General features: G+C 34.5%; 4 protein-coding genes across 4 annotated transcripts; all 4 read left to right on the top strand.

Annotated features, from left to right (window-relative positions):
- Positions 1-259: 259 nt before the first annotated feature.
- On the top strand, positions 260-2,958 carry LOC125218803 (WEB family protein At2g38370-like). The gene is made up of 2 exons (XM_048120575.2): positions 260-510; positions 1,321-2,958. The coding sequence occupies exons 1-2, from the start codon at positions 379-381 to the stop codon at positions 2,782-2,784; spliced, it is 1,596 nt and encodes a 531-aa protein (XP_047976532.1). The 5' UTR covers positions 260-378; the 3' UTR covers positions 2,785-2,958.
- Positions 2,959-10,184: 7,226 nt separating this feature from the next.
- LOC125222059 (uncharacterized) lies at positions 10,185-13,667 on the top strand. The gene is made up of 6 exons (XM_048124467.2): positions 10,185-10,339; positions 11,089-11,162; positions 11,766-11,953; positions 12,340-12,537; positions 13,095-13,154; positions 13,331-13,667. The coding sequence occupies exons 2-6, from the start codon at positions 11,090-11,092 to the stop codon at positions 13,493-13,495; spliced, it is 684 nt and encodes a 227-aa protein (XP_047980424.1). The 5' UTR covers positions 10,185-10,339; position 11,089; the 3' UTR covers positions 13,496-13,667.
- Positions 13,668-13,793: 126 nt separating this feature from the next.
- LOC125222058 (CBL-interacting protein kinase 2-like) lies at positions 13,794-16,242 on the top strand. The gene is made up of 2 exons (XM_048124466.2): positions 13,794-14,050; positions 14,480-16,242. Exon 2 carries the CDS (start codon positions 14,821-14,823, stop codon positions 16,129-16,131), a length of 1,311 nt encoding a protein of 436 aa, XP_047980423.1. The 5' UTR covers positions 13,794-14,050; positions 14,480-14,820; the 3' UTR covers positions 16,132-16,242.
- A 4,146-nt stretch (positions 16,243-20,388) lies between these two features.
- On the top strand, positions 20,389-21,294 carry LOC125185102 (transcription repressor OFP1-like). The gene has a single exon (XM_048081580.2). It carries the CDS (start codon positions 20,400-20,402, stop codon positions 21,192-21,194), a length of 795 nt encoding a protein of 264 aa, XP_047937537.1. The 5' UTR covers positions 20,389-20,399; the 3' UTR covers positions 21,195-21,294.
- The last annotated feature ends 6,625 nt before the right edge of the window (positions 21,295-27,919 follow it).

The following is a 27,919-nucleotide window of genomic DNA, read 5'->3' as shown; positions in this document are numbered from 1 at the left end:
AGATTAATTAACCAAATAAAATATGAAGTTGATATATTCTTGTTATACAATCGTAATCTACTAAATAAATGAACATCAGTACATCACCATCTTCGTTAATTAAAACCAAAAAGTGTCAAATCTTTTCCTAGCTTTGTGATCCAACTCCAAAATTTTAAACTAATTTATATTTTGGATTTATTTTGATACAAGAATCCAAACGTTAAGATAATTATAATTATTTATTGTTAGGACATCATCACCAAACCCAACGCATTTCTAACGTTATTATCCTTCTTCAGTCGTTCGTACTCCACTTTGAACACACATACTACAACAATCACTCACTCAACTCTTCTCCAAACACAAACCCACACCCCATTTTCCTCTTCCCCAAAAATGGCCAGCGAAAATCCCCCAATTCTTGATTCGGGCCGGGCCGAAATCGACACTTCGGCGCCGTTCGAGTCCGTCAAGGAGGCCGCGAATCGCTTCGGCGGAATGGCTTTTTGGAAACCCATTTCTCACCAGGTTCTCTTTCTGTGTTTTTTGATTTCGATAATTGAAATGACGAATGCAACTCAAAGATTTGATTTTTATTTCACTTAATTGAGCTTATTGAAGAAACTCAGATTCAAGATTTGGAGTATGTCCAAATTTTGATGACAGATCTTGGCTTGGTTCATAGTTTGCATCGATGTAATACAAATACAAGAAATTGAATGCATCCATGTTTTGTCAATATTCACATTTCTCCTTTTCCACTTTTTTCCATTTTCAAAGTAGGATTGATTTGCATCACCAACTGCAACTGCAGAACGTGCTTTGTTATTGCCACTTTAATTGTTGTGGGGACAAACATTCACCTTACTTTTTTAATACTATAATGCAAAAAAGTTTCCGTAATTTCTTGCAAACCAGATGATGGGGAAAATGCATCTTATGTAATCAAATGCAAACTCAAACTATGGACCGATTTCAAGATTTGATGTGAAACAAATAGTGATAACAGAAAATGTCACAATATTAGCATTGTCATTAACGTTTTTGTTGACATTATTAGTCATTTGACATCAAATCTTAAATCTAAATATCCACATCATAGTTTGGAGTTAGTTTGGAGTTTGTTAATATCAAATCTTGAAATCTAACGGTCACATATTATACTTTGAATTTGTAGGAAAGAATGCAGTTTGCATTTTATAACTACTCATCTATGGTTTATAACTACTCATAATATGGATTGTGTTGCTATTTTTGAATGTCATAAAAAATCTTCATGTCTCATTTTCCATTTTTGGTTCTTGCAATATTGATTGATTCAAGTTTTGTGAATGGCAGCACGAGAGAGAAGTGGTTGTTGATGCTGTCAATTTGGAGGAACAAACTGCACAACTCGAAAGAGACCTTATAGTTAAAGAGAGGGAGACGCTCGATGTCTTGAAGGAGCTCGAAACCACGAAAAACATCGTTGAGGAGTTGAAACTGAAGCTGCACAACGAAGCATCGGAGATCAACGCAGCACTCAAAGCTGAATCAACGAGTGATGCCAAGAATCGAGCAACGGGAGAGGAGGGAAAACACGAAAAGGACTTGTGCCCCTCAGAGGCTCCGGGTGTCATTCTCTTCGAGCTGAAGCAGGCGAAGCTGAACCTAACGAAAACGACTACTGATCTTGCTGAGATCCGAGCCACGGTTGATGCTTACAACAAGAAAATCGAGAGGGAGAAGGCGTCCCTTGAGAGGACTCGTCAGAGGCTGTCTTCAAACACCTCGAGAATCTCGTGTCTGGAGGAGGAGCTCAACCAGAAACGCCAGAAGCTCGAGGAGGTCAAAGATGGACAAGCCCACGATCCGATGAACATCACGCGAGAGCTGCAGAAGCTGAGCTCGGAGACGGAGCAGTTCAAGAAGGTTGGGGAGGCTGCAAGGACACAAGTCCAACAGGCGTTGTCTGAGATCGAGCAAACAAAGGCGAAGATTAGGACAGCGGAGATCAGGCTGATCGCGGCCAAGAAGATGAAGCAAGCTGCACGAGCATCCGAAGCTGTTGCCTTTGCGGAAATGAAGGCCCTCTCCTGCACCGACCCCTCCAAATCCGATTCTGATGTGACCCTCACGTTCGAGGAATATTCTTCGTTGATCTCCAAAGCTCGAGAAGCAGACGAGGCCTGCAAGGGCAGAGTCGCGGGCACGATGCTCCTGGTTGAGGAGGCACACGTGTCGAAGAAAGAAATCTTAAAGAAAGTCGAGGAAGCAACGGAGGAAGTGAAGACAAGCAAGAAGGCCTTGGAAGAGGCACTGACCAGAGTGGAGACGGCGAATCAAGGGAAGCTGGCAGTGGAAGAGGCGCTTCGTGTGTGGAGATCCGAGCACGGCCACAAACGACGTTCTGTCCACAACTGCACCAAGTTCAAGAATCCTTCACTGCAGAGGAAAGACTCCCGCCTTCTTGATGTCAACGGCGTGAGCCTAGTCAGCAGCGAGGAGCTCAAGCCGGTGCTGAAGCCGACCCTCTCGATCGGGCAGATACTGAGCAGGAAACTGCTGCTGACTGAGGACTATGAGAACGGGGTTCAAGCAGACAACAAGGTCTTTGGGAAACGAAAGGTTTCGCTCGGGCAAATGCTGAGCAAGCCGAGTAGCAGTCAGAATTCGGGTAGGAAATGTGGGAAGGAAAACAAAGAAGTGCCTGCAAAGAGGAAGAAATTCGGGTTTGCTCGGATTTCCCTTCTAGTGGCGAAGCAGAGCAAGAAGAAGAAGAGCAATGGAGCTGCGAGTTCGATGCGTCGCGGCAGCGCGTGACGGAGACGCTCTGATTGTTATGAGTTGTTCATGTTATGTATGAAGTTAGATTTGTTGAGAAGAGGTAGAAGAGGGAGAGTGTCTTTATGGCTTTCTAGGAAATGTATGATTGAATCTTTGATTTGTATGTATGTTTGCCTTTCTTTCTATATATGCATGTATTAACCTTCTTTATACCAGTGGCGGATCTAGGATTGATAAACAGAGAGAGCGAAATATATATTAGTAGGTTGGTTTAGGGCGAAAATGACAATTTTTTTCGAATTTTGGGACGACTTCGGGCCAAACGGAGGGAGCGGACATGATAATTTTACGTCCGAATAAGAAGAAATTAGTCGCACGGAGGGGGCGACTGCCCCCTCCTGCCCCCAGATCCGCCGCTAATTATAACTAATACACCCTCCATCCCACCATAAGTATGCATGTATTTTCGCTCAGTAAAATAAGAGAGAATATAAAATACGACTCAAGCTGCAGTGGAACAATCCAAAAAAAAATACTACTCAGCTATATAGAGACGAAGAATGTTTAAAATATTAAAGCAGAGTGAAACGAGTGCAAATATAGGACTGCGATCAAATTAGGATCAAATAAAATGTGAACTAAGAACAATATCATTTCTTGGATATCCAGATTTTATGTCTTGTTGAAACATTTTCAGTTTCCCTTTTATTTTATTCAAAAAGGATATTATTATTTATATGATAATATCAGTTCTATTTAGCATTAATAATAGTTCAAAAAGTTTTAACATATATTAGTAACCATGGCGAAATCAGACTTTTAACAATGGAGGTCCAAGTTAGTGTCAATAGTTATAGGATATTTTTTTGATATAAACGTCACCAGAAACAGTATTAGCAATTGATACATAGTAATAAATCCACATTTAACATTACTAATAATGATTTATTTGAAAGAAAGTAATTAGTGGAGTGTAAAATGGATTAATACTACATGTAAAGTTTAAAAATAGAAAACTATCATAAGAAATATAAAAACCAAAAATTTAATATAGGATAAAGATATGAATAAAAAAAACTAACAAAAACAAAATTTTAAATTAAATTTATTAATGTTCTCTCCGTTCCTTATTAATTGAGACATTTCTTTTCGGCATAGAGATTAAAAATAGTGTGTTAAATAGATGATAAATAAAGTAAGAGAGAATAAAGTATGAGAGATGAAAGAGAGAATAATGAGTTATATTTTGTCAAAAATAAAAATGACCCAATTATCATGGAACTTTTCAAAATAGAAAAATGAATCAATTAACATGGGAGAGAGAGTATTTTAGTAATATAGTTATAATAATAGTAACATTTTTAATAATAAAAACATAGAAAAAAGAAAGAAGATGTAAAAACACAGTACTACAGCGAGGGACATGAATCGGGTAGCATTAACATCGTCGTGGTTTGGACTAAAAAGGAAGTCACCGTTCCAAAAATTCTGTTGCAATGAAAGCACGAATGCGGGGCTGGGATCCCCTGCTGTAGATGGGTGCACGGGTGCAGAGTGTTGTCCCTTATACTGTTGTGATTTTTAGGGTGCAATTTAAGTACAAACAAGTAATAAATCCCTAAAAATACTACATCTGCAAGTATATAGACGTGCAATGCAGTATAAAAGGTGTCGAACCCACAGGGAGGAGATTAATTGCTAAAACTAGTAAACCTAACTAAAAAGCGGTAAAATAGTTTAATTTTGGGTTTTTTTGATCTAGAGGCGAGTGAAAGACGAAACGAGAAGGAAAAATACAAGAGAATCACGATAAAGAAGGAAGACTACTCCTAGCTTGTTTCGGGTTGCTTGTTCACATGAATCCTAAAGTCTAATTACTTTCCAATATTTATCGGGATCGTGTTGATTTTACGCTCTCACGCAGCTGATCACTGATCGTGGAATTTTACACCTAGGATAAGCTGATCACGTCTCTTAGGCTCTACTCACCAACCCCTCACTCCTACAGTCGCATAGTAAGCTCGGGATTGGCTTCTAAGAACGTTCAACACACAAGATCCACCCCGAACTATCCCCTGATCAGTTTTAGCCTAGAGTTCTTTATCTATGTTAGCTCCCTACTTCAAGTTAAAGAGACATTGAAGTTAAGGCCATTACCGGATTAAGTTTCCTAGAAAAACCCAACACCGATTGAAGTAAACACATAGACAAGAACCAAAATACGGAAATCAATCAAAACACAATCATGGATTCATATTTACAAGCTTCTCTAACTAACTAGGAGTAATCCCTAAAATCTAGCCACTCATAGTGGGCAACAATACAAGAAAACAAGTACTCTCTCCGTCCCATAAAAGATGTCACACTTGTGGGACATCACGGGATTTTAGGAGATTTTGTTTTGTGTGTTAAATGGACAGAGAAAATATAAATTTTATATTCACGTGAGAGATAATTTTTTCCAAAAAGGGAAATGTATCATCTTTTGTGGAACAAACTAAAAAGGAAAGTGTGACATCTTTTGTGGGACGGGGGGAGTAAATGCTACTATATAGGCAAGATTAGGGAAGAATAAGCCTCAAGCTGCTTCTTCTTCTTCTTCTTCCTTCCAAAAATGGACTTCAAGCCTCTTTCTCTCTCTAAAAATCGCCTCCAGCCACCAAATGATCCATTGGAAGTCGTGCCCTAGCTATTTAAATAGTTAGAGCTTAAAAAACAGGCCCAAAACCATTTTCCCGGTCAGGCGATCTGCACAGTGCAAAATGCCCGGCCGGGCGTTTTTTCTGTATCGCGACATACAGGCCGGGCGCTTTTCGCCTGCCCGCGCGTTTTGCACTACAATGCGCGGTCTTCGTAAAACAGCCATATCTTCTTCATCCGGACTCCGATTGAGGCGTGCGAGGTATCCACGCGAAGCTCTTTCGAACGTGAATGGAATGGTGGCCTTGAAGAAGCATTTTAAATTGATCTTGAAGGGTTGATTACTGTTCAGATTCGGATCTTTATTTTCTTCCTCCTCTCTCTCTTATGGATTGATCTTTTGTCCTACAATATATCAAAATGAGTCCATTTTCACCTAAAAATATGTGTTAAAACAATGCAATAAAGGACTACAATTTGATTCATATCACACACCCTATTATTTTATTAAATAAAAATTTAATTTTATTTGGTGAATAAAATATTAGAGTTTGAGGAACAATAATACCTGATAAGGCTCGTTTCATGCATCGATTTAGGGTTAAAATTCTGTGCATTTGGGGCGCTAATGTGCGTTTATGAGTTCAGGTGCATAGTAAATCTGCCGGACCCAGGAGTTGCTGTTACCTGACCTGGCAGATGCAAAAGAGATGGAATTGAAGTAAAAATCAGATGTCGTTGTTCAGACCTGGGAGAATCAAAAGTTGGCGCCAGGAGCAGAATGGAGCGAGAGCAAATTATTTTAAAGAGTCTTACTCAAGGGCAAGAGCGTAAAATCACCAGAGGGATACCCTAGGGATCAGAGCCTCGCATATATAAGGAGCTCAACCTTGAAGAACAAAAAGACCGTGAACAGCCACTTCTACGCTTTCCTAACTCTAGCTCTAGTTCCACACTTCAAATTTTCATTTCGTCTGCTGCGCACTTGGACATGGAGGATTCTGGCCACCGTGGTTCTCATCGTTATCATCATTATTTTGCTGTGTAACACCGCCTTGTGAAGGCGAAGAAACAATCTTACTTGCTTTCGTTTAAGTACTTTGTGGTTTTTAAGTTCGTAACTCTAGTTTCTGACTTTGATCTACTGGATTCAGACCCATTTCTAGTTATTATGGAAGTTTATGTTTGCTTTTGTTGGATCTCACTGAGTTAATCTTATTTCTTGCCTTTACTTGTGTTCTTTGTTTATTTTTGGATGTTCGGAGCTGAGATCTGTTGGTTTGTTGTTGGAGGTTGGAGATTTACGTATGGAGATGTCTGGATTTGTTGAAACGTGGTGTTTTAGAGTTGAAGTTTTGCATATTTGGTGCTTGATGCTTACGTTGTGCATGATTATAGCTATTTACTTTCTGTTTCTGCATCCTTTAGGTCCAGTAGCGTAGATCTGTTAGTTTAGGCTTTAGTTTTTTGTTTTAAGTCTAGATCTAAAGTTTGCTCTGTTTTCATAGTGTTTAAAACTCTGTTTTATCTGCTATTCTCGTTTGATTCCCGAAGAAGATGAAGTTGTTGGTAGTTAGAACCAGATCTGCTTTATGTCAGTATCTTTCTGCATGTACTTTACTTTCTCTGCATATCCTCCAGACCCTATCAGTACGATTTGCTTTGTCTCTTTTACTTTTCTGCATGCTTTTCCAGACGCTGGTAGTTTAAGGAAACTTGTCTTGCTTTTCGCTTTATGCTTGTCTGTCCAAATTAGGAAAGTCTTTCTAGTTAAGTTTACTCCAGCTGTTTTAGAACTTTAAAATATCTCAATTTCTCTAAGTCATGTATGTTCCGTACGTTCCCAGTTCTTAGACCCAGTAGGTAGAGTAAAGTTCTTCTGATATATTAGACCCAGTAGTTTTAAGTTCTCGACCCACAAAATTGCGTGGCAGCAGCCAACCCCTTTTCCCAAAACATCCTCAAATGCAGTTTCGTAGCACCTTCGTCCTCGTGGGATCGATCCTTTACTTCCCTGTGCTAAGTTGTAGTATAGTGAGTTGAGGTTTTTGAAGGAATAGAGTGCACCCAACGACCCCTTTCTGATAGTTTCATGATCTTCTAGCCTCTGAAGTCTAGTCGGATCCTCTGGACCTGTTAGATCGAGTGATATCACACAGCACAAACCGCACTGCACTCTAGAGTCCTGTCAATACCCTTGTGCACCCCTCCATAGTAGGGGATCCCATTCCGAAATGCGGTGGCTGCAAATTAGACAAAAGCAACTCTACTGCAAATGCCTTGAAGCGCTCTGGCTACCGTATATGCCCCTATTGTTGTGATTTGTGTATTAGGTGATTAATTCATTATATTGTTTCTCATTTTGAATGATATTCCCTTCGTCACGTTTTAGCAGTTTCGGTTACTTTTCTGCACTCGTTTTAGCACTTTCGGTTACTTTTTCTACATTATTCTCTCTCCTACTTTACTATTTCTCCACTTTAACTATTTATTACTCCCTCCGTCCCAGATAATTTGACCCAGTATTCCATTTCGGGTCGTCCCACATAATTTGTCCTATTTCACTTTTACCATTTTTGGTAGTGGACCTTATATTCCACTAACTCATTCCTACTCATATTTATTTTAAAACTAATACTTTAAAAGCATGACCCACATTCCACCAACTTTTTCAATTCATTTTTCATTAGATTTCTTAAAACTCGTGTCGGGTTAAAGTGTCCCAAATTATCTGGGACGGAGGGAGTACCATTTTTATAAAACAAATGCAGAAAAGTAGTCGGGATTGCTTAAGCGGAACGGAGGGAGTACATCATACTCTTTTCCACTCTTTAAAAATATTGAAGTTTGGAGATGATACAAGTTTTAATAAGAAATAAGTACAATATGAAAGATAAATGGAAAAATAGTTGAAATAACGTCAGTGAATAATAGGACTCACATGATTAATAATGTAATACTCCATCTGTCCATTATTTAAAAAACTAATATTTTACTATTTTAGGTTATCCATAATTTAAAGATTCATTTAATTTTTTCCACTTTTAATATACTAACCTCACATTCCACAAATTTTTCAAATTCACGATCTATTATCTACTACTATAAAAATAAGTTACACATCATCATTTAATTTTTTTAAAAAGTCAAGTAATTTTTGAAGCTTGTGCCAAATTAAAATGACTTTTGTGGGCGAATGGAGTATATGATAAAAATGTTTCTAATAAATATGTAATTTTATGTGACGAAATGGAATTGATAAAAATCGACTTAGCATGGCGTCTTTGTTTTACTAATTAGATAGTTCGATGAAATCTTATTTAGAAAGTTTGGAAAACAGCATTATGTAGTCAATCTCTGTTTCGTAAAATACAAAAAATTTCCAACGCATTCAAATAATTCCATATTTGGAGTTTGGATAAAGGCAAAAATTTGTTCACCAACACGTATGATTGTACCAGTCACACACGCCACTAAATTTATCCATTTTCCATATATTTTACTAATAAAAATCATAATATCTACATAGGAAAAACTAATTTAGTGCACTTTATATTTTAGAGTGAACTACATAAATGGTACCTGATATTTCACTTTCGCACAAAAATGCTACCTGATCTTTATTTTATATCGTTTTTGGTACCCAATGACAAAAATAACCTTAGGTACCAAACTTGTGATTATTTTGTTATGGAGGATATTTTTGGAAATTTCCATTAAATAGTATACCAAACATGTGATTATATTTTTCTTCATTTCTTATTTCTTTTCTTCTTTATTTTCTCCTTCTTTCTTTTTTCTTCATTTTCTACTTTCTTTTTAGTATTTTATCTTCCTTTCTTCTTTCTTTTACTCATTAGTTTATGTTTTCTTTTTTTTCTTTTCTCTTCTTTTTCTTCTTTATTTTTAGTGTTTTATACGTACATCTAATTACATTCATAATAATATAAATCAAGAATAAAACACCTAATTAAATTAATTATTTAAAATATTTAAATCAATTAAATATTTTGTATTGAATTGTTTTATACTCATTTTATGTTGAAACACCTAACTAAAAATATTCAACTCTTAATATCATTATGAATATAATTCACAATTTTAAATTTTTATTGAGATTATATATATTGATTTTAATTATTAGTTTAATGTAAAATAATAATAATAATAATAATAATAATAATAATTATTATTATTATTATTATTATTATTATTATTATTATTATTATTATATATTATATGATTCATAATTTAAATAATTATATTATTATTATTATTTATTTATTACAACTAGTTTTTATTATTATAACAATAATATTATTACAATAATTAAATATAATTATAACTATAACTATACTTAAGTATATTTGAATGATATTAAAAAAATACATTAATATCAAAATAATAATTTTAATATTGATTAATAATAATAGTATAAAGAGTGAGAAAAATGAGTGAAGAAATAATAATAGTATAATAGTATAATAGTATAATATCACTTTTGGTACTTAGTTTTGTATGTCCAAAATAACCTTAATGATACAAATGGAAATATGTTTTTGTTTAGAGGGTATTTTGGGGTCAAAATTTCATCAAGTACTAAAAATGTGATTTATAGGTACCAAAAACGATATAAAATAAAGATCAGATACCATTTATGTGCGAAAGTGAAAGATCAGGTACCATTTACGTAGTTAACTCTATTTTTTAAGATATTATACTCTCCGAATATTATCGAGAACCAATTAAATCAATGCGTACGTGGCGGAATATGATTAGTCGACATCGGTAGACAGCAAAATTGCGGTTTGGGGAAGACGGAAAGTGAATGATTTAATTCAATCCAAAAAATCTCTATTTAAAAATCCGTTGCTTGAAGAAATACACTCAGATTCAGGTGCAGCTCTCTCTCTCTGACCTTGCAAAGCATCCCTTGTAATTCGCAGATAAGGTATGGCTGATATTTCGCGATTCTGTTTCCGATTAATTTCGTTTTGTGTAAGTGAATTTTGAATTGTTTTGGTGTAGTACGACTGGAATATAATATGTAATTCGCGTTGAATATGATTTTCGATACCTTTTCTGATCTGGTTCGCGATTTTGCTTCGACGGAGCTGATCGAACTAGCCTCAGCTTGAATCACCTGCGAATTGTCTTTGTGTCTCTAGGTCAATGCCAAAATTCAAAAATTAAAATCTGCTGTGTTTGTTGTTGCTGCTGATTGAACAATTGTTGGTCAATTTGTTTGTTATCACGATTTGAGATGAATTATTGAAGGTCAACGCTGATTTTGGAGCATATGTTGCGTCAGTTCAGTTCATAAGGTCAAAGCTGATTTTTAGATTGACTTCAAATGTAACGAAATTTCAAAACTATATGAACCAAAAGATTAGTAGCTAAAGCAATACTCCTAATGTTAGTTACTAACCACTACCCAAACAATTAGTGCTTTTAGGATTAATCCAAGTCTTGGAGAAAAGATTGGTTTTAGTGAAGGAAACATCTTAAGAGCTTGTTGTCTAGAAACTAAAGATTCTCTAATTTTGATTAATTCGTTCTTTCGATGAATTTTCAGTCATAAGTTTTGCTTGTCTTGATTTTCCTCCAATGTTATGCTGGCAATTTAGTGCTAGTTATGATATGTATCCCTTTTTACCATTTGTCTTTCATAATTTGGGTGAACAATTATTGTTTTTGCAGTATGGATAGAAGGGTACTATTACTTCTAGCCATGCTCAGCAGCTGCTGGTGCTGTAATGCTAGAGACCTGACAGGTAATTAAGTCGGCGAGAATGTTGAAATTGTTAAAGGTGGTTATATCAAGTACTTGGTTTATAAGTTTTAGCTGCTGGTGTAAATTGAAGAGATGATCTTGCCATATTGTATTTGTGAGCTCAATTTAATCAAACAAGTGGATTTAATTTTTAATTTTTTATGCTTATTCATCTCACTTTGAATCTTTGGCACACCTAAAAACCGAAAAGTATGCTCCACTTTGTAGTAACTCTAAAACTATCGAAAAGATGTTGTCTTTTTCTCCCATCTTTTGGACGTGTGAGACGTCTTCCTGGTCTTGCAAGTTGCAAGAGGGCTTGTGATAAAAAATTTCTTGACATTCAGCGATTCAATGCCTTTAAATCATTGTTGTAAACCACACTAGCAAGTTTTGACCTTGGAAAGTTGTTGGCTGCTAGAATCATTCTCCCAAAACAAGTTTCCTTATTGATAAAGTTTATGTGGGAGAACATCTGTTTCCCATTCAATGCCTGATTCATTCAATTTCTACTCTGTTGGCTATTTTCTGAAGATAAGGTATCATATTTAGGATTTTTAGAAATAGATTCTGGCAAATACTAATGCTGGTCCTCTGGTGGCAGTTCTACAATCAAATGACAGGACAGATGCTCTCTATGTGCAAGAAGTTACCAAGAATGAAGATTTTTGTGAATTGTGTGAAGAATTTGCTTCTGAGGCTCTTAGTTACCTTACACTAAATAAAACCCAAGCAGAGATTATCACTATTCTTCACAAATCCTGCTCAAAGATACCTTCCTTCAAGCAGCAGGTACTGGAAAATATGTTAAGCATGACTGTCTGCTGAAATAGAAAGTCATGACTAATTGACTATTTTGTTGAATTTCTACCCTCTCAATAACCTATCTACTGTAGTGCTATACGTGACTTTCTTTATCCTGCTATTGGAAACATAAGATGATTTAGCATTGTGGGAATGAAAATAGATAGTAGAAATGTTCTGATAGTGTTTGTCTGCAAATTAAAGTCCATGAGATTAATATTAAGGGATGTCTACTTCAAAAAAATTTGGAACTCTCTGTCTTATGATTATGTTTCTGCAGCAGCTAGTTTTTGTGCTGAATATATATCTTTGTTTTTATTTTATATGTATATAATAACAGTTCATGACACTAATATGTGTGATCATTCTTGCAGTGCATTGTTTTGGTGGACTATTATGCACCTCTGTTTTTCTTAGAGGTTTCCACTTTAAATGCTAAAGATTTCTGCCGAAAGGTTAATCTTTGTGAAGACCGCATTTCCAAGTCTCAAGAACTCCCTAAAGATAAATGTGATCTTTGCCATACCGTTGTTGCAGAGGCTTTGCTGAAGTTGAAAGATCCAGACACTGAGGTAGATTTTGTGAAATTGCACCAACATATCTTATACGGAATATAATTCACTTCTCTATTGCTGATCACGGTGCTTGCATGCATGTAATCAAAATATATTTCCTTCATGTTTTGATTCCATATGCTAGTTGTCTACTTGGATTGAGGTCCGATTTCTTGAAAGCGCAGATACTATTGGAATTTGTTAGGTTGAAATCGTTCTTTGGACTCTTTTTATACTTTCCTTACTTGTGACCAGATTGCTTCCTATCGATCAAGATAAATCTCAAATAGTACAACTTATTATGTAATTCCCCTGAACAATTTCTATTAGTAGAAGAAAAATGATCTCATGTAGTAGTATATTTCTCCTTTCATATTCATATGCAAAACATATTCATCAGCATGCCAAACTACCATAATACCCCATGGGTAAGCTCCAGACTTCTTGCATTTGAATATTAGACAGTGCTTGCATCTAGCTAGTTATTTCTACTCCCCACACTGCCATACTTTTCACTATTTGTCCTGCGACAACCTTCCTTAATTATATGAACTGATAATGTTTATTTCTTTCAGTTGGAAATACTGGAGATGCTTCTGAAGGCGTGCGACTCTATCGGTAAAAATGCCAAAAAGGTAATTTTAAATGGAACTTACTACTCATCTGTGTAATAACCATATAGTCATGATATAAGATGTTAAATACTCAAGCAAACACCATTCTTGGTCTTTCTGGAAATCTGTATATTTAAGTGAAAGCACTTTAAGTAGCACGAAATTTTATTGATTTGCCTTATGTGCCTCTTTTGCAGTGCAAGAAGTTAGTTTTCGAGTATGCACCTGTTATCCTCATCAATGCCGAGCAGTTCCTGGAAACAAGTGATCTATGCACCATACTACATGCCTGTGATTCAGCAGCAGTGGTTACTGAGGAAGTATCACTGGGTACGGAGGCATCCATGCACGCATCATCTTAGATTGCCCGGTTTTCGCCAGTTTTCAAAAATCTGTTTCAATGCTGTAAGAAAATCGTCCGTTTATATTGTGCATACTAAACGGAACTCTGCTATGTTGTAAATCATATCACACATTCTGTCATGTTCAAACTGTGTTTTCTCTAACAATTTATAAGAGTATAATTGCTTTGCACTTCTCGAGATAATTGCTTTATATTAAAATTCATGTTATCTTAAGATTTTTATTTCCAATGAATGGAGGCTAATTTTATTGTATTAAAATTCATGAGATTATAAAAATAAAGATGTTTCAAAAACAAATTCGTAAAATTTATTCCCATGTATGATTAAAAATATTCCAACCATTAATGAGTAATGACTCCCCTCTAATTTCGTAGAATAGATTATTTTCCTTTAATTAACAGCTCATTGATGATTAGCAATTTTGCACTTACTATATTAATCCCAGCTTTAGAAAAGCGCACACACACACACACTCTAAACCAAACGACAAACCTCTTTCTTGAATTCGATTGCCCTACATCTCTTTTCAGACTGATTTTCCAATTGAAAAAGGTACCTAAATATGCAGATTCATTCCATTTCTGTTATATGCATGCCTCCTATTTTTCAAGATTCTCTTTTTTTTTGGTACTGTTTTTCGGATCCAATCATTGTTTGTGATTTCCCTTTTTGTATATTAGATGTAATTTAGGAACCTTGCATTATTGTTAGCCGAGAATTGGATGCAATTAGAGCCTTTTTTAGGGGTAAAAGCTTTTATTTGTTGAAATGTAGATGATTTAATTTGTTAGGATTGTATGCAATTTGTGAAAAAAATTTGATCTTGTTGAATCCTTTATAGCTTCGTGAAAATTAATTATAATTCCTCAAAATGGTTTTTATGTTTTTCACCAATTGTAAGCCTGACTGGGAGTTTTGTTCTAGAATCTTGAATTTTGATGGAAAGATCCATTTTCTCATAAATTTTGGGATTGTTTTCAGGTTAATCGCCCAAATTAATTCGTATCTAGGGTTTTGAAACCTTGAAATTTGTATTCTGTTGTTCAAGACAAAAGACCAGGGAATGCAGAAAGATGTGCCTTCTGGCTATATGGTCTCTATCCAACTTTGATCTGGTCGAAGCTCGATCCGAGCTGCCCTTCTTTGTCTTCGATGAGATTGGACAGTTAAGTCCTCGTCCCGTCTGTGAGAAGACGACGCTGGTTAGGTATTCGTGGAAGCAGATTGGCTCGTATGATGATGTTCGTGAAGACGGTTGAGGTTTTGCTTTCTTGAAGTTTCGCACGTACGGCTGAGTTATTTGGCAAACTAGTGTTATAAGAATGGATAGTAAAGGGGGTGTATTGATGCAAAGGTACGAGTTTGGGAAGTTGCTCGGGCAAGGTACCTTTGCGAAGGTCTACCATGCGAGAGATATCAAGAATGATGAGAGTGTGGCGATTAAAGTGATTGACAAGGAGAAGACTGTGAAGGTTGGGATGATGGAACAGATCGAGCGAGAGATTTCTGTGATGAAACGCGTTAGGCATCCGAATGTGGTGCAGCTTTACGAGGTTATGGCCACCAAGGCGAAGATCTATTTCGTGATGGAGTTTGCTCGAGGAGGCGAGCTTTTCCATAAGGTGGCGAAGGGGAAGATGAGGGAGGATGCTGCGAGGAACGTCTTCCAGCAGCTGATCACAGCTGTTGATTTCTGCCATAGCAGGGGTGTTTACCACCGGGATCTCAAACCCGAGAACCTACTGCTGGATGAGCACGGTAATTTAAAAATCTCCGACTTTGGATTGAGTGGCATAGCGGAATCGAAGCAGCAAGATGGGCTGCTTCACACAACGTGTGGAACGCCTGCCTATGTTTCGCCTGAGGTCATCAGCGGACGAGGATACGATGGGGCAAAGGCTGACATCTGGTCTTGTGGTGTGATCTTGTACGTATTGTTATCGGGCCACCTTCCGTTCCATGACTCGAACTTGATGGAAATGTACAGGAAAATAGGCAATGCGGTGTTCAAGTGTCCGAACTGGGTGACACCCGATGCGCGTAATCTGATTTGCAAAATCTTGGATCCGAATCCAAACACAAGGATCTCCGTATCCAAGATTATGGAGAATTCTTGGTTTCGCAGAGGTCTCAAATCGAAATTCTTGAGAAGCGGATGCACCAGCACGAGAGAACCGATTCTTGATATGGACAAGAAGGCTGAGCCATCAAAGCCCGCCAATCTGAATGCGTTCGAAATAATCTCCCTCTCGGCTGGCTTTGACCTCTCTGGCTTGTTCGAGGGCAGTGAGGCGAAAAAGGAAATCAAGTTCACGTCCAACAAGACCGCCAAAGCCATCATCTCGAAGCTAGAGGAAGTGGCCACGCGCGTGAAGATGAAGGTGACGAAGAAGGATGGAGGGCGTCTTAGATTCGATGGATTAAGGGAAGGGAGAAAAGGGGTGGTGTCCATCGATGCAGGGATCTTTGAGGTCGGCCCGGATTTCCATTTAGTCGAGATGAAGAAGGCGAACGGAGATACGTTGGAGTATGAGAAGCTGGTGAAGAAGGAGATAAGGCCATCTTTGAAGGATATTGTTTGGACATGGCAAGGGGAGCACCAGACAGAGGAAACTCAGTTTCTGATATGTTAAATTAGATTTTATGATTGTGATTTAGATATTATTATGTGCTTTATTTTCTTGGCAAGATTTGAATTTTGTTAGGCGTTTGCCTTTTATGTTAATTTTCCTATTATATTAGTACTTCTACTTATCTCACATTGGAGCTAAAATTAAAATATCCCTTGTTTAGAAAAGAAGGAAGATACAATGGTAATCCTGTATTGTATAGATCTCCCAAAAAATAGAGGCTATTTCCCTCTTACAACAGGATGTATTATTATGAACAAGTTATTAAATTATTTTGCTTACTTATTCACATCTTTTAAACCTTAGGCTACGAGTCCTCTTAGTTGTTATATTCAACTTTTCGAAAATAAATTTCCCGGTTAGATGTCTCATTGTTACCTCCTAAGAGCTTTTCGAAAATAAGCCCTTGTCTACTAAAAAAATATCTGCACAAAAAGCAATTCTTTAATCCGTACAAGACTATGCCTAGCATCTCCTTTTTTTTTTTTTTTTTAATCTGATCTATTGTCTGTCTAATTGCATTTTGGAATATATTTAATTTCGTTAACCAATTTATACATTTTCGAAATATCCTATGAGATCCTCGAAAACCGGGCTTCGATATATGTATAGCATTAGAACCTGGGGGGGGGGGCGACGTTGGGGGCGTAAGGATAAATTTAAATGAAGCAATCATGTGTTATATACTGTCTCGTATTATTTCAATTTTACAACTAAAACAATGAATAATGCAAAATTGAAATATGAGACAATATTTAACACGAGACTAATTCCCCCCCTCCCCTTCTGAATGCTCTTAAGGTCAAGGACAAATCTGAATTTCATAAAATTTTGTCCGATTTTTTTAGGGCAGATTAGTAATCGTCTATTACAAATTCATTCATACTCTTATTTTGTTTTTCTTTCGGCGGAATAGAATGCTCATGAATCACATGAAGCAAGGTATTTGTCATGAAGTTACTTAGCAGTACTATTTATTTATGCTGGAGAGACATTAATGCGAATAGAGATGGAAAGATATATGCGTTGTTTTATTAAATGGAGTTCCAAAATCAATGTATGAATGTTAGTGCAATCATTCCCTTTGAGGTCATTCCCATACCAAGTTACTCATTGTAGTCTATCACAATATGCAAATGCAACCATACACTACATGTCATCAACAATACACAATTATATATTGATCATAAATACTACATATCCCACTCTTTGATGCCTTTTTCCCTAAAATATCAGAATTACTAAAATTGAAAAAATCGATAAATTTTTATTTTTGAACCTTTTCAATGTATATGAATTCAATAATTCAAAAGGAAAGGGAAATTTTTTTGAAACTCTATATTTGGGTTATCCTGTACGCCCATAATGAGCTTCATAATAATTTTAGGTTTCAAACGCTCTTCCATTGTTACAATGGTGGAAATGTGTTGTGGAATAATTTCATAAACGAGAAAGTTTGAGATATAATTGGAAAAATCGACAAATTTTGAATAAATTAATACTACTCCCACTGTCCGGTAATAAACATCTCATTTCGCTATTTTCGTTCGTCCACTAATAAATGTCCAGATGTCCCATTTGTAACTACTTCTGGTAATTTGCCTCCTATTCTATAACTTTATTCCACTCATATCTTATTATAAAACTAATACTACCTGTCTAAAAAAAATAGACTAATTTACTATCTAATTTACTATTTTGGGTCTTCCATTAAAATTAGAAAAATTCTAAATATAGAAAATTTTAAACAAACATTAATCCTATACATCATTTTAAATATGGACCTCATAATCCACTAAGTTTTTCCACCATCTCTCTATTACTTTACCTATTGTACATTAAAACTCGTATCATTTACAACTTTATCTATTTTTTTTTTTGAACGAAGGTAGTATAAAAAAGTAGGATCGAATCACATTCCACTAATCTTTTTCCACCTACTTTCTACTACAATTCTTAAAATCCGTGGCATACCGACGTGCTTGTAATAGTGGACGGCCCCTAATTATTAGAACACAAACATATTGGCGTTGCTCACAAAATTACTGTAATTGGCAAGCAACACGAAGACTAATTCCCATCAATCCCCTTTACATTATTTCATAACAAGTGGAATTAATATTTAATAACAATAACAATAACAATAATTTGGTAATCAATTTGGTTGCCATCCTCTTTTCTTACGCCATATCCAACATACACTAACGACACGATTTTCATCAGGACCACTAAAAAAAATCATTGATAAAACATAGCTAGAAAAAGGAAAAATTCTTAGATCCATTTTGTAAAGTAGTCGAAAAGCTGACGCAAAAAATGCCATGAAAATTAATAAAGCCATCTAGCTAGTTTCAGAACTAGGTTGCCATGAAAAGCAAGGCCATGCAATATTATGTTTTTGCAGATGAAAAATGTCGCAATAAATTGTCTTTCCTAAAAGAGGTTTTTTCGAAGGGAATAATTAATTCGACAACCAATTTGCGTGTATGTCTGTGCCCATATATTTCCATTTTTCAGCAAATGGACACACCCTGATTTTACATGCTTTTGTTATGCCTGCCATCTTTCATTCCATCATTTTTTATATGAAAATAACCCTACCTTTTTTTATTGCATGATTTTGGTTAGGTTTTGACTTATTATTTCAAATTGTTATAAGAAATATTCTCCAATAATTGATCTTCTTAATTACAATACGCACACACTCACACATCATATAAGATTTTCGATTGGTATAAGCCGAAGGAGAAACGTTTTACCAACTGAGTTACGTTTACGTACTTACATTGTCACGCATATAAAATGACTTGATCTCCATTTGAATGGAAAATGTCTTACACTTACATTTCATATTTGCTACTTTTATCATTGTATAGCCATAGTACGAGTCGTGGCTAAGTGTTGCGAATTGAAGCGGATTCTATATATAGTATCTATATCATCATCAGTTTCATCTTCCCCACAAGATGGAATGAAGCTCCGACTATTACACGTAGGTTCTTTGGAATTCCACTTAGGAAAAATTTATGCCGGAAACTTTAGTGTGGGGAATTCACACAATTCTAAAAGTTTGTGACTTTTCATACCACTTTTAAAGATCTCGTGAGGAATACTATCCTTTTTATGAAAGCTTATGCTTTTTTTTTGCCAATTTCCCTAGGTTAAATTAATTAATTTTGCGTGTAAGTTTACTTAATTAGTTAACTAAAGAAATATTCCCACACCTATTCAACCTCTCCAAATCTGCCGATTCAATAAACTCGTCGAATCTGCTCTACTCTACTCAAACTGATCACTAATTTACTAAATTCAACTACAAAGCAATATCATCAACAACTACTATATCCAAAACCAACCAATCTTTCTAACAAAATTGTAGAAAATCAACTACCCATTTGATTTTAGTAAATCAACTACTCTTATCTCGGCGGCGGCGATGGCAAGGGAGAGAAAGTGAGACAGAAAATAGAGAGGCGTGAGGTAGATTGATTGTAGAATAAAAAGTGTGATGAATTGTTGGACATGAACATTAGAAATGCCATTGTTGAGACTTGAGACGGGCTTAATGAGATAGAGCCTTGGATTTATTGTCAAAAATTCCATATAGGTAGCAATTATAGAAAAAAATCCGCCATTAATATATACCCATATTTTACAGCATTACAAATAGGGGAACGATGCGAGAGCCTGACGTGTGTTTAACGAAACATGTATGAGGCTTAAACAATTTTATTTCTCATTTAAATTATATTAACATTGTAAAATGACTTCAAATAGTCACATGTAATTATCCCTATATCCATGATCTATCTGCATAGGTAGAATTTATTAAGAATTAGAAAAAAAGTAAAAATTTAATTGCTTAGAAACCACTTCATTCGTCCGTCATTAAATGTAATTTTTTAGTCGGTCCGCCAATAAATATTTCATTTTACTTTTATTAATTTTGGTAAATGTACTTTACATTTTTACTAATTCATACTAATATATAAAGATAGAACCCACAATATAGTAATTTTTACTATCCATTTTTCGTTATAAAGTTAAATAGTTTTTTAAAATTTGAGCCGATTAACTATGGAACATTTAATAATTGAAGGAGGGAATATTTAATTTTGTGATTGAAATAAAAATAATTGCAAATTTAGGAAGAATGAGCCATTTGCTTTTTGGTAGAATTTGTGTTTATGTGGAACCCACAAGCTTTTCTATATATCTAGCATCTTACATTTGGTAACACTTCATTCCCCACACCCAAATTGATCATAAAAATGGGTAATTACAAATTGAGATTTTTGGACATGATGATCCCCAAGGCCTGGTTCAACAACAAGCGCACACCCAACCCCAACAAAAAACACTTACAATCGCCGCCGGATTTCACCAATTCCGACCACCGAAATTCTTACTACTTCACCAGAGACCTCACTCCACTCCAGCCCGCCGCCCCCGATCTTCCGCGGAAGTCGTTAAGGCGGCGGAGGAGCACGAAGCGGAACCGCCGCCCTTCCCACCATGTCTCCGCCTCTGAGTCAGTCGACGACTTGTCAACGACTCAGGGCACAAACTCTGCCTCGTCCGAGCCAGCCTCTGTCCTTACAGAGTACGGCTCAGACATACTTTGCAGTTGCAGTTCCAACTGCAACTGCAACTGCAGAGGCGGGGGCGACGATCATCTTCGCCCCTGCCTCCCGCCTATCATCACAAAGAAGAATGAGGCGGCGGCGGAGAAAGAGGACAGCCCGGCGAGGAGGCTGCCGTCGGGGATGAAGCTCCGCGTGAACTCGCCGCGGATCAGGGCGGCTCAGAGGCGGCGGCGGAGCGTGTCGTCGTCGAATTCGAGCATATCGGAGAGCTTGGCGGTGGTGAAGGTATCAAAGGATCCGCGGCGAGATTTCAAAGAATCAATGGTGGAGATGATTTTAGAGAACAACATAAGAGCGTCGAGTGATTTAGAAGAATTGCTTGCTTGCTATCTCTCTCTCAATTCCGATGAATATCATCATCTTATCATTGCCGTCTTCAAACAGATTTGGTTTGAATTTATTCATCTCCGTCTTAAATAAATATATGTGCATAATTATGCAATTCTTATTAATCATAATTGATGTTAATGAAATATTTACAAATTCTATATTGTTTTATTAATAGTATGATTTAATCAAATATACCCTAATTCATGAATAATTGTGTCGACTTATTCTACCATTTTAGGAAATCCCTTTATACAACAAATTTATTGAATATTAGGAAAAAAAAAGAGAGGAGAAATGACCAATGTTTGTTGGTTCATTTTATACACGAGGGATATGAATTTGCCTTGCGATAAAATAACTTTTGTAGTGTGCAATACATTATTGGCATTTCGTATTTTTATTTCATAAATATGATTTTGATCGATTATAACTTTATAACATATCTTTGTAATCCAAATTCAAACATATCGATCGAAAAATATCCCCTAGCAACGTCTACCAAACGAAAAGTGAAGGATTGCTTTTCCTCGGCAATTATTATGTATCGTATACTATATGATTAAATTTTGAACTATAAAATCAATATTTTTTGAAGTAAAGAACGCGTGCAAACATTAAATGTTAGTAAAAGATTATCGATGAAGCCAGTGAAAGACAAAGGCAATATTTTAAATTCAATAAAAAGTTCCTAATTATTGTATATTTAATTCTTAATTACCTAGCATGATAATATGTTTAATTTTTATATATTTGTGATTAATATTTATATCATCGCATCGACCTCTAGAAAAGGGCAGCCAGTGAAAGTCTAGTTCGAACTTTTAAATTTGGTAAAAAGGTTATGGCACATAAAGCTGAATTTTTAGTGCGAGAAAAGCCATTATAATATGTGGAAAATTCTATATTTTAGTTAAAATATTAGCACGAGAATGTCAATAATTGTCGTGCTCAACTACTCATTATTTGCTTAAATAAGCTTTTTGGACTTTGTTGTACAACTTTGTATAAAGTTGATGAGAGTTGATTTGTACACAAAAAGTTAGATTCGAAATATAAATAACTGAACTTGTCGGTGTTTTACCAAAGGTTCGTCAATAAATTAAATCATATAGGAAGTACATTATTTCAATTCATTAGATCACTAAATCTAATGATTGTGATTTAACCTTTGTTATTATTCAAAGACTAGTCATTATTCAAATATTAGTCATAATCGATTCATTATAAATAAATTTAGGTCATAATGCATACAACCAACACTTATATTACTAAATTATCTTCATACACTACTTATTTTAATTTGAAAAAAAATGGTCGTTAAAGTTAACTGTTTGGGTTAAGTTATGTACATACGATACTCCATTACTAACCATAAGCTTTTCATTTAAAAAATGTGTATAATTTATTAAAATAAATTGGCCATTCAATGATCAACAATTAACTAAAAGCGATAAAATTGGCTCTTTCATGGATTTTATTTTCCTTTCCAAAATATGCATACACCATTTATTTTAAAACATATAGTAATTGTTTTTTTGAGAATAAAGAAAGAATCATTACAAACGTTTATTTAGATCATGATACGTACAACCAAGACTTCACAACAATACAGATCATGTATTTATGGTATAATTTGATTAATCTATTTTTTCATCTAATTAAGGATAATAATTGGTCTGTAGTTATGCATTAGAATTTGCTTTAACATCAATCTTAACTCTCTCTCTCTCTATATATATATAATAATAATATGTTACTACCTTAATTTGCATAAATAAAATTATTTTAGGCATAACAAAAATTTTAATTTTATTCACAGTGTTATGGTAATAACATTAATCCACAAAGAAAGTTTTCTGACAAAGGATTAGACCAAAGATTATCTTTGGACGGAATACATTCTCCAAGTACTTTACAATTGATTATGTCCCCACAAATTTAAATGAGCTAAGTCACTATCTCCGGTGAAACTGTATTCTTTATTCAATGTATGTTATCTAACAAATATTTTGTCAATCTTTCCTACTACTTTTCAACAATTCTAGCTGATGTTCTAGCAAAATTTAGGGATAGTTAATAACAATAATTGAGTTTGATATAATGTTAAAATGAGTAACAATGATAAATAATTAAAAACATTGATTTCAAAAATGAATGTCGCATTGTTTTGCCATACTAAAGTCAAGTCGAACATATTATAAACTCGTGATAATCAATTTTGAGCTAATTTTTTTTTTTAATTTATTTTTGCAATTTCGGGCAAAATTGGCCCTCATCACATTTCCAAGGCCGACTTTCTAAGCACAAACTTGTTACAATATTTAATTTCTCAATTCTCAGATAGAATTTAATTTACTATGGCTTTTCATCCCTGCTTTAATCAATAAGAAAATCATGGTCAGTTTTGGTTCGTACAATACATTCTGTCGTGGAGATGCTTGCAGCACGTATTACAAATGTGATGTTCAGAATACTATTTTGTGTACTTGATCTTTGGTCTTTCTCCTTCAAGATATCTTTCAATCTCTAACAAATTTTTTCCACAGAAAGGTAGATTTAGAGTCTGAGATCATGTAGATTTGAAGATATGTGGTCTAGTATTTAAACATGACACATGGAGAAGTAGCAAGTCACTTCGATTCTTTGGATAATTATCTATGTAACATTTAATGTCGTAATTTTAATATATTACTCCCTCCATCCCAAGATAAGTGACCTACTTCTTTTGGGCACGGGATTTAAGGAATGATATTTAAATAAGTTAAAGTGGAGAGAGTAAAGTATGAGAGAGGGAAAAGTAGAGGAGAGAAGAGAGAATAAAGTAGGTGGAAAATAAAGTAAGAGAGATGACTTTTTGCTAAAAATGGAAATAGGTCGGTCACTTATAGTGGGACACCCCAAAAAGGAATACAAGTCACTTATCTTGGGACGGAGGGAGTATCTGAATTAAATGTGTAATCTACATATTCATATGTCATGTTCTAAGTGGGAATTAAATCGATCCACATAAACACCTAGGGGTTCTTAATCGGTTCTCCGGTTCTCGGTTAACCGAAACCGGAATCGGCCGGTTAATTGAGGAACCGAGAACAGGAAAATCGGTTACGGTTCCGGTACCGGTTCCTATTTTTTGAAAAATTTCGGTTCCGGAACTGGAACCGACCGATTCTTAACCAGGAACCGGATTGCATTTTAATTTCAGTTCTATTTTATATTTTATTATACTAATAATCTTAACCAAATAATATTAGTACTTTAATTTCAGATATTATTTTAATATAATAAGAAGTAATTACTTTAGTAAAATTTAACTTTAATAGAAGTAATTACCTAAATTAAAAATTAACTTTAATATAATAAAAAGTAATTACCTAAATTAAAATTTACCCTAATTCTAATCCTCCCTTAAAGTTTCATTCTTTGAAGTTCTCCGAGTCAAGTTCAAGTGACTTAATCACTTGAGTATTTTGTATTTTCATTTTGAGATATTGTTTGATCTTGTTGGTTTAATTTGGATATTGTCGTCGGTTTGATTTGGAATTTTTTTACATTGTTGTTTATTTATTGGCTTGTTTAGGAATTGATATTGTTGGTTTGTTTTGTTTGAATATTGATTTAATGAATATTTTAGGTATTGGATATTTTTAGGTATATGTTTATTTGAATTTTTAGATATTAATTGTTATATTTTTAGATGTTCGATTATGGAGTTGTTTTTTTAGATATTGAATGATAAATATTGTCGTCTTGTTGGTTTGTATTGTTATGAGTTTTTTTTGAATTTTAAGTATTTAATTTATTGAAATTTTAGTTATTGGATGATAAATATTGAATCATTTAAATCTTTACTCAAATAAATTCGGATTAAATATTACAAATCGGTTCTGGTTCGAACCGAAATCGACCGGTTCTTAACCGGCTGGTTCTGGGATTCATGAAAATTTAAAACTGATAAACCAGTTCAGTTAGATACCGGCCGAATCTAAACCCCTATAATAAAATGTGAGTAGAAATGAGTTAGTGGAATATGAGGTCCACTACCAAAAATGGTAAAAGTGAAATGGGACAAATTTTGGGGGACGGACGGAAATGGAAAAATGGGATAAATTTTGGTGGACGGAGGAAGTAGTATTTTATAAATTAAAATAGTAAAATCATATATCTGGAATTTCTTTGTTCTCCTAAATTCAAACCACTATTATTTACATTATCTTCTTATTTATTTGTTTTTTGTTTTATAAAAATTAAACCAAACCCGTGTTTCCAACTAAGTATATGACGCTTGCTTATGATTGCTAGGTAGCATTGTTATTCCCCATGATTCAATATTCCGATATGAGCACTAGCTATACTATCTCTACATGATATACTTATAGTTAGTTTAGTTTTAATAAATAGTGACCAATATTCTTAATCAAATGATTAGGAAATCCATCGTTGTCTTTGAATACGGAGCAACTCTAAATTTTTGGGCCAATTGTCCCACCTATTGAGGTGCCTATAAATCAGTGCGAAGAATAGTTATTGGACCCACCGATGGCCCCTTGGTAATTACTAAAAAAATATATTTACGTTAATGTGTGCATTATGTACTGACATTTGCTATTTTCAACTCAAACCAAGGTAAATACTCCCTTCGTCCCATTAAAAATGAAACATTTGCTTTTCAGCACGAAATTTTAAGTAGTGCTGCTTTGTGATTTAAGCAAAAGAGAATAAAATAAGAGATGAAAAAGTAGAGATGTGTTGTTTTTATTTGAAAACATATGTTTTTAATGTAACAATTCGAAAAAGAAACATTTTATTTTTATCAAAACAGATTAAGTATAAAATAATAAAATTGAAGATAAAAAAAATTGTATGCAAGTAGGGATGTATTCATATCCTTTTTCTATATATTGTTCAAATATTCAACTGAATCTCAGCCCCACGATTTTGTCATCTAACGGTTAGATTAATGTCACGTGTCATTTAATAATGCACATTTTCATTCTAATAATGTAAACCGACTAATAATGTAGCATTATAATATAATAATGTAGATTTTCATTCTAATAATGTACAACGACTAATAATGCAACATTATAATCTAATAATGCATTGATCACAACCATTCAATTCCAAGATCCAAAGGCTGTAATTTTTTTGAAGCTTAACACTAAAGAGTTGTGAAGCCCCAACTAGGCAAGTATATATATACTAGGCATCTGAATTAGTTAAATAAAAATCATTGCGGTGGAAATGAAATATGTGTACGTATAATATATATGGATGGCGTCGGCGAGGACAAGGCGTTTCGTCACAGGGAAAAGAGATTATAGTCAAACCAAAGATTTTTCTTATCTAGACACGACACAATGCGTAGATTCTGGTTTGCTCCTTGAATAAATTATACTCACATTTGTCTGATCCTTTTCTCTCCCTTTCTCTTAACTTGTAGACATTTGTTCTCATAAAACTGCTCATACTCCCTCGTCCTCATAATAGGAGCTATTTTAGTTTGTTCTACAATAATAATCATATTTTAATTTAATCATAAATTATAAGTAGATTTCACATTCCGCTAACTCTCTTCACTCACATTCTATTATAAAATCAATATAAAAAAAGTAGATCTCATATTCTGTTAACTTTCCAACTCATTATTCTTTATATTTCTTAAAATCCGTGTCTACACCAAATGTGACTCCTTAAAACATCCATGTGTCCACACAAAATATGACGAAGTTAAATATCTGATATTTCCTTAACAAACAATCAAATTATACTGGGTAATTTTATATGGCTAGGCAAAAATTTCTTCTGCGTTACTATAAGTTAGACATGATGTAAAAATTAACTGCACTTAAAATAATAGTAAAAGTTTTGCTTTATGTTAGATCAAATCTAGGTTTACATTCATCAACAATAAAATTGCATTCAATTAATGTAGATAAAATAGATTTTTATTTAATCCTTTACCTGCCTATATTCTACTATGTCTCAAAACTGATGTTTCTTTATATATACTCCCTCAGTGCATAAAAAATAGATCATAATTACCATATTTGGCTATCCACAAAAAATAGATCATAGTCATTTATGGAAAGATTCCCTTTTATTTTTTCTCATTTTCTCTTACTTTTTTCTCCTTCTCTCTTATCACACATTCCACTAATACTACTTCTCTCTTACTTTTTTTCTCTTCTCTCTTATTTTATCAATTCTACATTAAAACTCGTGTCATACACAAAGTGATCTATTGTTTGTGGACAGATGGAGTATATAGTATACTACCAATATAAGAGCAGGGTTCATAGTGAGTAGATCTTGTAGGCTGTGTCAATAGATTTTTGTGGGTTTGTTGATCACGACAACTCAACTAATTAAAATGTTTTATCGCCTCACCACAGAACATGTTTTATCAATTTAGAAATAAACAAGGGGAACCTACAACCACCATCAAGATATAAAGTCAATCCAAATCCAAGTAAATCCATGGCTTTTATTTTACGAAATATTTGGTTGTTGTGATAATATTCACATCATATCACTAAATGCAGTGTTACATTCAGATAACAGAATTATACGTCCTTCATTGGTGAATAAAATATGGATTTTGGACTTCTGTTAATAAAAGATCAATTTATTTTTTTACTTTTAATAACTGAACCTCATACTCTATTAAGTCATTAATTATACTTGTATAATTGTAAAATTAACATTCACTTAACTTTTTCAGTCATTTGTTTATATAATCAAAATACAGTAATTTTTTAAAGTTCGGGTCGAGTAAAAAGGTGTTTTTAATTCATGGAAGGAGGAAGTATGATTTT

This window comes from Salvia hispanica, chromosome 1, assembly GCF_029641045.1.
Source record: "Salvia hispanica isolate PSC_SH4W2 chromosome 1, Shi_PSC_v1, whole genome shotgun sequence".
Classification (NCBI taxonomy): domain Eukaryota; kingdom Viridiplantae; phylum Streptophyta; class Magnoliopsida; order Lamiales; family Lamiaceae; genus Salvia; species Salvia hispanica.
The sequence above is the reverse complement of the archived record's forward strand: the minus strand, read 5'-3'. Positions and strand labels throughout refer to the sequence as shown.